At 37.8% G+C, this 12,227-nt stretch overlaps 1 protein-coding gene across 1 annotated transcript in view; it reads right to left on the bottom strand.

Annotated features, from left to right (window-relative positions):
* The window catches only part of rybpa (RING1 and YY1 binding protein a), a 15,519-nt gene extending 4,885 nt beyond the window's left edge, over positions 1 to 10,634 (bottom strand). The window contains exons 1-3 of the mRNA XM_039652878.2: positions 10,479 to 10,634; positions 9,927 to 10,052; positions 2,650 to 3,234 (exon numbers count right to left, since the gene is read on the bottom strand). Coding sequence (XP_039508812.2) covers positions 2,650 to 3,234; positions 9,927 to 10,052; positions 10,479 to 10,504 — 737 coding nt within the window. The 5' untranslated portion in view covers positions 10,505 to 10,634. The remainder of the gene's footprint in view (positions 1 to 2,649; positions 3,235 to 9,926; positions 10,053 to 10,478) is intronic.
* Positions 10,635 to 12,227: the final 1,593 nt, after the last annotated feature.

Genomic DNA, 12,227 nt, shown 5'->3' with positions numbered 1-12,227 from the left:
TTTGCAGCGGCCTTGGTTCCAGAAGAATTTTTTTCCCATCTGGATTTTAAAGCACTGTATGCCATGAACCGAACCAAACCAAACAGCTACGAGGTAAATCCCAACATTACAAACGTTGATTTGAAGCACAATGGTATTTTAAAATGGGATAAAACTGATCCCCCACAACTAAGCCTGGTTTCTCCCGAAGTTTATTTTCTCCATTCTGATGGTTTGGGTTCCAACATTACTGTACTGACACCATTGCTTGAGAACTGAACTGAGCTGGAGGATAACATCACTAGTTTCTGCAGAACTGCTCTAAATATGAAAGGGACTAATTAATAATTGATGATCTTTACAATGGTACTGAATCAACACTGAATTAACATCAACTGAACAAAGACACTATTTTCTTTTAGAGCTGCTGTACAGCCGAAATGAACTGAATCATTGAATCATTTTACTGTTATCACTTTCGCCTAAAACGCTGTATAAATAAAGATGGCTTGACTTGAGCACTGCAAATGACAAATTCAAAATTAAATCTTAGGGAGATTCCATTATGATTTCCATTAAGATATCCATGGTGCTTCATGGGAGTGGGTGGCCGCTAAAGTGAGCTTGTTTTGCTTCTGATTGGTGGAGATTCACTGCAGAATCATGGGTAATGTAGTTTTCACCAGGAATTCCCATTAAAGGTAGGGTAGGCAAAAAAAAACAACATTTTTTGTTTTTCTGGTTTAAACTCTCTTCACATCTTGATAGCAATCTTTTTACAAAAAATAAATCTATAGCTTCTGTGGAAGTCTCACTGAAATTCAGTCTGAAAGCATTGATATAATGTCCTACCTGCCTGTCAACATATGTATTTCCATACCTCCACACACCTACTCACGCAAACATCCCACATCATCCCCATTTCATGAGGATATGCAGAGTTGTAGACAGAAAGTCACAGAGCACCACAAACAAACACCAGCCACCTTTCACAGTTCCTCCTGAACCAAAACAATGAGCTTATGCTGCATTCACACCATGTCGTAACCATAATAGCACAAAATAGCAACCTGTGATGTTCTACCAGACTCTTATGAGTAGTGGTCGACCGATATGGGTTATTTGATGGCGGATGCCAATATCTGAGAGCAGGGTGGTCGATGGCAAATATAAAGCTGATATATAAATATATATATATATATATATATATATCAATAAAAATAAAATTTTAATATATATATATATATATATATTTAAATCAATATTTAATAAACTAGACTTATATTTAAGCTGTGAAGCTGATCTTCTGTTCGCATTCACTCACTGCGCACGGACCGTCACTCGCAGTAACACGTTTATGCCAGCTACAAACGCACACTTCCCAAGAAACCACAGCTGGATTCAATTAAATCTACAAGGTTTGTGAAATTAAATATTTATTAGATATTCTGAGATATATCTAATAAACCCGTTTCCTGTTTCTAACCCGTCAAAATAAATGTCTGCAGCGCAGTCAAAATAAAAGTCCCGCTTTCAAAACATCGGCCAATCAGAAAAACTTATCGGCCGATGTGGATATTTTAAAAATGCCAAATATCGGCCGATATATTGGTCGACCACTACTTATGAGTTTCTCTGGCAAAACTATCAACGCCGAAATTGAGCACATTCATGTAGGGGTGTGGCTTTGGAAACTCTCTCTTCAAAGCTAGCTTGCTATCGCTAGCCTCTCCAAAATTGCCTACCCAACCTTTAAACTTTATTATTTAAAAATAAGTAGAAATAATGCAGGCTGATGGCTTCAACAAATATACCACTGATTAACAAATGTTTAGCTCACAGTCGCTGTTGCATCTTAAATGGTTTATAAGTTATCGTCAAAAATCAATTCGAAATTATTGGGATTTTTACTTCTGGAACCTGACTGTTGCACCCTATAAATGTAAAATTGACAACGTGTCAACAGGTTTAGAAGAAATTGACATCATGAATTAGTTGCATGTGTTTGTCTTTGACAGCCCTTATACCAATATCTGATTTACGACTGCACAATGAATAGAAATTAAACCGCACACGATTTGGCAAAGGCTAATTATTTAATGTGCAGCACAGCTCTGTGATCAGTAGTAAATGCTGCTCCACCTGAGAGCAGAGAGGACTCGGACGCAGACACGGCAAATATGCAGAAGTAGACAACGCACATCTTCCCAGGAAATCCCTGTGGGCTTCATACTATCGCTGTAGCTGAATAAACAGAAGATTGAAAGCTTTGATTGATTAAACATGACTAATAAACACACGACCGCTTTATTCTGTGTAAGCAGCCACATCATCTCACAAAAGGATGAGCTCAACTGTCATTATGAAGCGAGTTTGGAGTTCATGTTTGGTTGCACGTTATAAACGACTCAAACTTACATTGCTTTCAGATAAAGCAGAATTTACTACTACTGATCACAGAGCCGCACGTCACTGACAAGCTGCGCATAAAAAAATAAGAAATAAAAAAATACATAATCACAGCTTTGCGATTTCATAATCGCAATAAGCCAAATCGATTTAAGCGTGATTTCATGTTAATTGCGATTAATTGTGCAGCCCTAATCTGATTGGATCAAACCAGGACCATAAAAGACTATTTGCGGAGCATGGTTGCATAACACCACTCACTTTATCTTCTTAGCAGTGGGTTTTTTACTGGGCGTCAGGCTTTTATGTCTCTCTTTGGGTTTCTCCACCATGGCTCGTTCTATTTTCCCTTTTTTGATTTCGTCTCTCTCTGCACCCATCCTCTCTGCGGGCTGCATTCCAGAGTCTGCCGTGTGAGGATGATCCTTATCCATGTGCTCTCTGTGAGGCTGAAGTTTTTCCAGCATTGCTCTGTCCGTGTGCTCTCGGTCTGTTCTGTTGTGCTGCTGCTGCTGCTGCTGAAGAAGGTTTGGGGTCAGTCCTGTTCGCTCAGGCCCCCTGTCTGTATCGAGCATTTGCGGTTTGTCCAGCCCGCGTTCCTGTCTCCGATCCTTATGAGAATGTCCACGTTCAAGCTGACCTCCATCCAGACCTAATCTCTCGGGATGGTCGGAGTCAGGGTGGAGACTGCTGAGTCTATCTGAGTCGGAGTTGTCCATGTCGAAGTGGTCGTCGTCAGGAAGGTGTCTGTCTGTCCTTTCCCTTCTTTCTTTCTTGGCTGGGGGTGGGGCGGCGCACTGTTGAGCGACCTGCTGTGCCACGAGTTGAGAGTTTATCCTAGGTTTTCTGGAAAAGATAATGGTACAAGAAATCAAGTGCTATGCCAATAATGGAGCAGGACAGGGTGAACTCAGGTAAAGTGGGACCATTTCTGCTACTTTGCCACTGGCGTTTTAATATATGATGCCAGACAACCCAAACACGACACCATTTTAGAAATGATGAATGAAATGTTAAATACAAAACCTAACATGTCCCATTTTACCTGCACCCTAATATGTTCAGCAGATTTTGGACACACGTACTACTAGTTTCCATATTAGTTTTAATAGTAAAAATAAGGAAAACTATTAAATGGATGTATGGAAATTAGTTTGGAAAAATGGCATGCTATTGACCAAAGCAGATACTCTCAAAATGGAAATGACTTGGCTAATATATTGGATTTATGCAGAGGCATTCTAAGCATGTGCCTATGCTTCTACAAATGAAAATAAATTATATTTTTTATTTCTTATTAGTTCACTCTAATGCTAAAACTATGATATACAATAACTTTATAAATGAATACAATTTAAAATATCGTAATTTTTAACATAAATCATTACTATGGTCACCCTCTACCTCTGTCTGTGGGTTTTGCAAATATTTAACCAATGAGAAATACTAAAAAAGAGCTTGTGACATAACTCTCATAACGCCATTACCTCCTCAAACTGCCAGTCAAACCTCATAACTCCGCCCCATCTCTATCCTGAATGAAGTGCCACAAGCAGTTTGGACCATCACTGCTTATTTGCGATGCACGGGTAAATAAAGAACTGGTTCTCTGAATACAGCATTTTCTTTACTCAACAACACTATATAAAGGGTAATCCTTTATGTATTTGAGGAGTGGATAAGAGTGTCTTGCATTTGTCATCGAGCCACAGCCAAAACGGCCTGTGCGTAGCGCTACATTATATTGTGAGATTTTGGCCAAATGACAAAAAAATAAATAAAAAAAATAATCAACAACAGAAAAACAGGGTAAAAACAAGTGCCCACATACATAGCTACAATAGTCTTCATAGCTTTAAGCTAATAAAAATGTACGCAATGGACTGTCTGCCTCCGATGTAGCTGATATAATGACAAAAAAAAAAACATTCATGGAAAAAACACTTCATTTGAACTTGATTTTGGTAAAGTGTTAATGATATAATAATGACACACACTATCAAATTTGACATCACAGTGTTTAATTATTTTTTTTTTAAATTGTGTCTTTCCCACTTATTTCCTTTAAAAGTAGCGGTCAGTAGTTTCGGTCATATGGTTTGACGGTTGAGGGGGTCCAAAAGTAGCTTTTGCCTTTTTCACAATATGAGGCAAATCCAGCGCTGGATATATCATTCTATCAATAATTTTACAACACATGATGGAGTTTCATGTCTCAATATTCTCAATACTATATTAAAGCATTGAGAGATCAATTCTAGGCAACCGAGTTTGCTTTAAGAGTATGAGTGAGGGGTGTGTACTGGAAACATTACCTCTGAAAAAAAGAGTGAGTTTCAGCTAAGAGAGAACTACAGTAAATATTCATGGATCTGAGTTAATAATACCCCGCTGGCGGCTCTCTATGATGCTCTAATTATATTACCTGCTCCAGATTTAACTTCATACCGACAGAACATTATCTCCATTCTCTAATCTCATTAAAAGAACAAAGTTCGTTTTTCCAAATAAAAATATTATCTTTGCTGCAACGTCCAACGTCCTTTACCTAGACTGGTAAAATTATGCCCCCGATTATGCGATTATGGCGTTATATCACAGTTTCGAGTTTTGCCAAAATCCCCATAGCAAAGTTTGACAACTGAAAAACTACTTTGACCATTACTATAGGTGTGTTGTCCACTCTACAGCAAAATACTGTTTCTGTGTGGTCCTAAGAATGCACAGATGTATCAACCAATTATTTTCGGCCACCAGTTTTAAAACAGCCAATGATGTTCTGTCAATCATAAGGGGGTGGAAAAACTGCAACTGCAAATCATACTGTGTGTGTGAAGAAAATATCTTGTGTTGAATCTAGGGCTGTCTAAGTTAACGTGACAATAACAATAGCGACAAAGCAGGCTCTATTTGACCCTATGAATCACCTGTAGTTCAAGCCAGGGTTACCAGCTTCAGTTTTTCCCATACCAAATATCATTTTTAGTGCGCCACCAATCTAATAATCGCAAAGAGCTTTGTTACTACCGATACAAAGTCTTTTTATTTCCATCCATTTTATCACGGAATTTAAACAAATTGTGTTTTGCCGCTCTTTATTTCCTTTCTGGACAAGGACAGTACCGTACATACATTTTCAATGAAGGGACAGAAAACTCTAAATCTAAATCTAAATCTAAAATATCTTAAACTGTGTCCCGAAGATTAACGGAGGTCTTACGGGCTTGGAACGACATGAAGGTGAGTCATTAATGACATCATTTTAATTTTTAGGTGAACTAACCCTTTAAATGTGAGGTGACAGATTGCTTTAGTGTCCGGAGCGCGAGTCTTCTCTTCCTCTTCAATACGTGTTATAGCACAAACCATGCATGAACATCCAAGGACATGAGAGCCCGACCGATAAAGGATTTTGAAGGCCGATACGAATATTTGTTGGTTTTAAAATCCGATATTCCGATATATCGGCCGATATTTTTTTTTTCAGAAACGAGCAACAAAACATTAACAGATTTCCCTAACATTAGTTATGTATGAGTTTTAACTAAAATAATATGTTAAAGCATTTTAAAAAGAAACTAGTTTCCTTTCATTGTTGCAACAGAACAGAGGAACCAAAGCTCATTAATGTTAATGTTAGCGGCCTTCCACTGATGATAGTGGCATTAGCTAGCTTTGTGGTTAGCTAGTCTATGATGAGTCATAATTTAGCAATGGATAGCGTCATGCTGCAAATTGTAAAACATACATTTTCAATAAAACAGGCCGAGGAGAGATGATACATCTCATTGCTATAACCGTCACTTGCTATTAAAGAAATACTTCAGTCACATTGTCAAAAGTTAAAAGTTAAAAGGACAGTCAGTCAACTACACTGTAACAACGTAACGTAAGTATTACTAGCTGATTCCACTTCACTCTCGGCTTATGTAACAGCAGCAAAACTGGACATGATAGTCACACATTTTGTCATGCTTATTTGAGTTAAGAGAACTGATGGAGATGTTCTTTTAATTGTTATTCAGGTAATGTATGTCTCGTGACCAACTCACCATGAACACACTTCACCGATGACTATACAACTCCAACACTCATGACATGGTTGAAGCATGTTTCGTCCGACGTCCGTTTTTATTATATTTTTGAAATATTCATTTATCGGCCATTATAGCTGCCGATACAATAGTTTGGAAAATGCCTAATATCGGCCGATAATATCGGCCTGCCGATATATTGGTCTGGCTCGAAGACATGTTAAAAGATACAATACAACTTACCGAAATGTCTCATGCCTCATGTAATCGCTCAATCAGTGTTTCAACCGCGGAAAGACATCAGTAAAGCAGCTTGTGAATAATGTCACTTAAAGGGATTGTTCACCCAAAAACGTAAATTATCCCATGATTTACTCACCCTCAAGCCATCCTAGGTGTATGACTATCTTCTTTTGGACAAACACAATCGGAGTTATATTTAAAAATATCCTGGCTTTTCCAAGCTTTATAATGGTAGTGAATGGGGGGGAGGGGGGGGAGATTATGAAGCTCAAAAAAGTGCATCCATCCATCCTAAATAATAATCAATACGGCTCCAAGGGGTTAATAAAGGCTTTGTGAAGCGAATTGATATGTTTGTGTAAGAAAAATATTCATATTTAAAACTGCATTAGCTATAATAATAACTAGCTTTTTGCGGCTGCAGGGTGACCCCTAACCCGACACATTGCCCAGAGGATAGAGTAAAACAAAACACCTGTCAACCTAAGCTTACGCTACTCGTGCCTCAAACGTCATGTGTCGGGTCAGAGTTCACTCTTCCGCTGACACTAGACTCACGTACGCTTGTTACCAGAAGCCAATATAGTTAAAGGTGGAATACCTAAGATTTTTGCATTAAAATTAAATTAAAAGGCCAGTGTTATATATTTAGTTAAGATGATAACTTACAATATTCCAAATGTTTGAAACAATGTTTAAATTGAGATTTTAACCAAGGAAACGGGGCGTGTGAGCAGGGGTGAGCTGGGAGTCGCCAGTAAATCGCGTTATTTCCGCATTACCTCAGTTTCCGCTCGTACTGCGTGTAGTCCTGGACAAATGCGGAAGTTGTAGTTGTGAGTTAGCGTCTATCAAGCCACAAACGTCGGCTTGTTTCGCGCATTTGTTATGGAATGGAGCACAATTATTCTTTAGCGATTGCACCTGGTTCTGTCTACAAAGACAAGTCTCATAAACGCAAACGTCAACGAACGGGTCAACCAAACGACCCAAGAAGAATTTGGGACAAGAGAAATAAAACCAGCTCAACATCGGTGTGGCATTTCCTAAATGGAGAGAACTTCGTGAAAAACTCTAACTAGAAAGACACGTCAATCTTGCATGTGTTTTACTTGACAGCTGAGTAACTTCGTGTTCTGTATTCAAATTTCATGTCAGTAAACGATGCAAAACAATTAGTATTATCGCTAGAATGTCTTGTTGTATATGATGTGAAAAATCGTAAGGTCATATTCACCGCGAATACTAATGTGAACTGTTGGCTGTATCTTAGAAAACGACGCTTATCTGAAAAGTGTTTCAACCGTCCCGGCTCTACCCTAACATCTGTGATAACTAATTTACTTTTAAACGTTACTTTTCTTGCGGTTATGTCAGTTTTATTAAAAAAAAGCGTGTCATTAAACACAACAGTTATAGAAATCGAACTTTACCTCATCCATGACAACTAATTTTTGATTCCCGTCTGACTGATTTATCCACGGTGGAGTTGAAAACAACAGTTCCCATCATTCCGCGTTCCTCCACGGCGTCATCAGGCAAAGCCGTTGTTGGTGTTTTGAATATATAGCGCCCTCTAGCCGGAATAAAAACTTAGGTATTGTAGCTTTAATAAAGTTATAAATATGGATATTTTCTGCATGGCTTCGCTTCAGAAGGCATTTATTAACCCACTATCGTCATATGAATTACTTTTATGATGGATAGATGCGCTTTTTTGCACTTCAAAAGTTACCATACCCTCCCATTATAATTCAATTCAAATTGATTTGTATAGCGCTTTTCACAATACATATTGTTTCAAAGCAGCTTTACAGCTTTTCAACATGCATGATACATGAAAATACCAAGCATTATACAGCTTGGAAGAGCCAGGATAATTTTTACTATAACTCCAAATGTGTTTGGATGAAAGAATAAAGTCACATACACCTTGGGTGGTTTGAAGGTGAATAAATAATGGGATGGGATAAATTACAGCATTGTTTGGTGAACCAACCCTTTAAGAAAATTAAACCATCTGTATCAGTATCGTCAGATATCATTCTGAATAACCGGCAATCGGTAGGGAAATTACCCTCAGCTGTTGCTGCTCTGGTGTAGATGACACTCACTCTCAGTCACAGCAGAACGGCATCATCAAACAAACTCTCTACAAGAGAGCACGGACTTATCCTGTTGCTTCAACAAAGCTAGAAAATCAACATTCAAGCAGGCAATTTATGCCGAGAGGAGATGCCTGCATACTTCACACCGCACACAGAATACATGAAAAGACTGTCACTTTGACAGAGATATAAACACCTGCGATAGAGCCACATTCATCCCACGTGGTAATGGAGCAAAACTTAAACGGATATGGTGTTTCCTTCATGATCAGAGCAATCCTTTGAAAAACATGAAAGATGAAAAACTGCAAATTTACTGGGGTTTAAAAGTCTGAGACCACTGGCGAATTAATACCCTCATTTTTAAGCATATAACACATTTATACAATATTTTTATTAGAATTGTCAGCATAAAATTTGAATAAAGAGAATTTTTTTTTTTTGAGAATGCTCAGGAAAGAACCTAATGTTTCTGATATTTTGTACAGAACCGTTCACATGTTCAATGCCACTTATTTGATATAGTGACCTAGAAAAAGAGTCAGAAATATCCCCACTGTATCTCATTATCCACTATTGGGACATTTAAAACAGCTCGCATAATTATACACTACCATCTGTGCTTTGCTTTAGCAAAATAATTACACACATGCTGATGATCAACTCCAACATTTTTTAAATGCATCCTTTTTTTTCCCAGACAGACCCCTTTCCTACATCTTTCCTACATCGTACCCTAAATTCAAGCACATAACATTACTAATATAATAGCATCAGTGCATTAGTGACCACAGCGGTATATAAATCTGCAGGGTGTTTGATATTTTGCACAGTACTGAACAAACAGCTCAGCGTAACAAAACAATAACGCTGCACTTACAAATCAGATGCTTAATGCAGCATTTCATTTCCTATAGGATCATATAATGGGGCCCTGCGCACAGACCAGGACACTTCCATACCAGCCGGATCCTGTCCTAGAGAGTGTCATTGAAATTCTACAGGAATCAAATGACGTCAGCATGGATAAAGACACAATCCACAACAACAAGCCTTAATATCCATTTTGACATCCTCGCTGCATGCATGTGCAATGTGTTTATGATGGCTATGAATGCCTAACTCCCTCTTACAAGCTGCAGTGTCACTTTACCTTGTAGATGTACCTTTCCGCACATCACATATACTGCATTTGAATGCCTCTGCACTGTTTTTGAAGGTGCAGACGCTACAGTCCCAAAATCCGTTGTCTGCAGAGGGCTTGGCTTGTCTTTTTGGCCTGCAAGAATTAAAGAGGAAATGGTTAGGGTATTTAAATAGCATGCTGCACCCTAATTAGTGCGAGTGTCATCATCATATGCACTTAATTCTGCGTGCTGTCGTAGAAGACGCCTGTCCTTTACAACCACACAATAACACTTGCAATTTGACGATTTTGCACGCCTAAAGAATAAAAGGGCTTTATCTGTTGAAAAAAAGGCGAAGAACGAAGAAGAGAGGAGGCGTTTCCTAAATTCCCTTTGTCTAAAGCTGGATACCGGGAGTCAGGCAAGGCTTCGTATCCGCCATGGCTGCGCTTTTTTTTCCGTTAAATCCGACCAGGAAAAATAAGTAGACTTTAACCGCACTACGCGGCTGTTCTTCAATGTACACAAACGCGCAAGATGCTTTATGAAAAGACAGAGGAAATTAGATGTTTCTATACCTGGATGGGCTTTTCTTGTCGCCCATAATGGGAGAAACACCGTCTTCCAGAGGAGGGGGCTTCTGTAATGTACAGTGTGAGCTCCAGACAGAGCCGCTGCTGCTGTTATCGCACACTTGCACTCGCTGACCGCTGCAGCGCGAGGCGTCGGTCCGTCACGTGGTCTCGCCCTGAGCCAATCACAGCCTCCGCAGGGTTAAAAGTCTTATGTTTTAGAAAGAAATGTGCTCATTGGAAAATTATATACAGCATACTTTTATTGTAACCTATGCAGCTACATAACAAACAAACAAACAAATAAATAAATAAATTATTCCATGTCGCCTTCAGGATATAGAGTGAAGTCCAATTAAGTCCACAATGAAATTAAAAAAAACTGGGAATCAAAATGTAATGTAATAGTTTATAAATGTAAAACCTGGAAATGAGCAAAAATAAATATAGGCTATATATATATATATATATAAAAAAAATAAAAAAACACAGCTCAAACCTGTCTAAGTTGATTTGCTGGTTTTAGTTGGTCTCCCAGTCTGGTTTGTCTGCAGAAAAACATGATTTTGATATACAGTAACTTGAAAAATAAATTTTTAACTCCCTAACTAAATGAGTAAATGTGCCATTGATCTTGTGTCTTAGCACAAAAGTCAGATTTTCTTGCTTCTATTGAAGCACAAGATGCAATCTGGATCATCTCAAATCATCATCATCAGATTTTGCACGTAACTTCAGACGAAGAAAGTAGTAGATTAGAAAATGACAGCAAAATCAGATCAGATCCATATACTCTTTTTAGCACTCTATGAGAATTCAGATGTCGTTTGCATGTATGTATGCATGTATGAATGCATTAATGTATGTAGGTATGTATGCATGCATGTATATATGCATGTATTTATGTACTGTATGTATGTATGAATTTATGTACGTATGTATGTATGCATGCGTGTATGTATGTATGTGCATGCGTCTATTTATGTATCATGGTGAATGGACGTACGCATGCATGTGTGTGTGTGTGTATGTATATATGTTTCTATTTGTGTAAGCTCTATTTGTTGGATCACCGACAAGCAATTTTAATAAAGAACTTATAGAAAGTTTAGATGTAACACAGAAGAGAAAACACTATTAAAAAGATAAATGTTGGTTGTAAAGGTAAGACACATGTTGGGCATATTCTCATAAGTAACAATTAACTTATATCGCCTATAGGCTATAAAATACTTTTTTATGGTGCATACACTGTCTGCATCCCTCTGGTCACCTTTTAATTGACAGTATCTTGCAAATACATTTAGACATATTCATTATTCTATTTTACTAAATTAATTACATATCTGTTAATATTAACCATTTGACTTCATTTGACTATAAATTGTGAGATCCAAAATTCTTATGCTATTATTTAGTTACTCTTCAATGACATTCTTTATTAGATGGCATTGTAAGTACTATTTCATGCAACCTCATAAGCAATACATAAAAGATAAAACAAAACAAAAACAGAACTGCTTTATTATGTTCTTTCTAGACTGATAAATCACTGCCTCTAACTAAGTCTAAATATGACAGTACAGATGTTACAAGGTCTGCTTATTATATAACCTTCGACGTTTTATTTGACGTAGACTGGTGCATAGGATTTACAGAGTGATATGAAACAAATTAACAACAAACTTGTTTCTTGGTCTTTGCAAAAAGAACAGTTTTCATAAACATCCAGACCTGGCGCATGCTCAGTAACAG

Source organism: Pimephales promelas, chromosome 20 (genome assembly GCF_988280905.1).
Source record: "Pimephales promelas chromosome 20, fPimPro1.hap1.1, whole genome shotgun sequence".
In the NCBI taxonomy this organism is placed as follows: Eukaryota; Metazoa; Chordata; class Actinopteri; order Cypriniformes; family Leuciscidae; genus Pimephales; species Pimephales promelas.
This window is presented reverse-complemented; position numbering and strand designations above follow the sequence as displayed.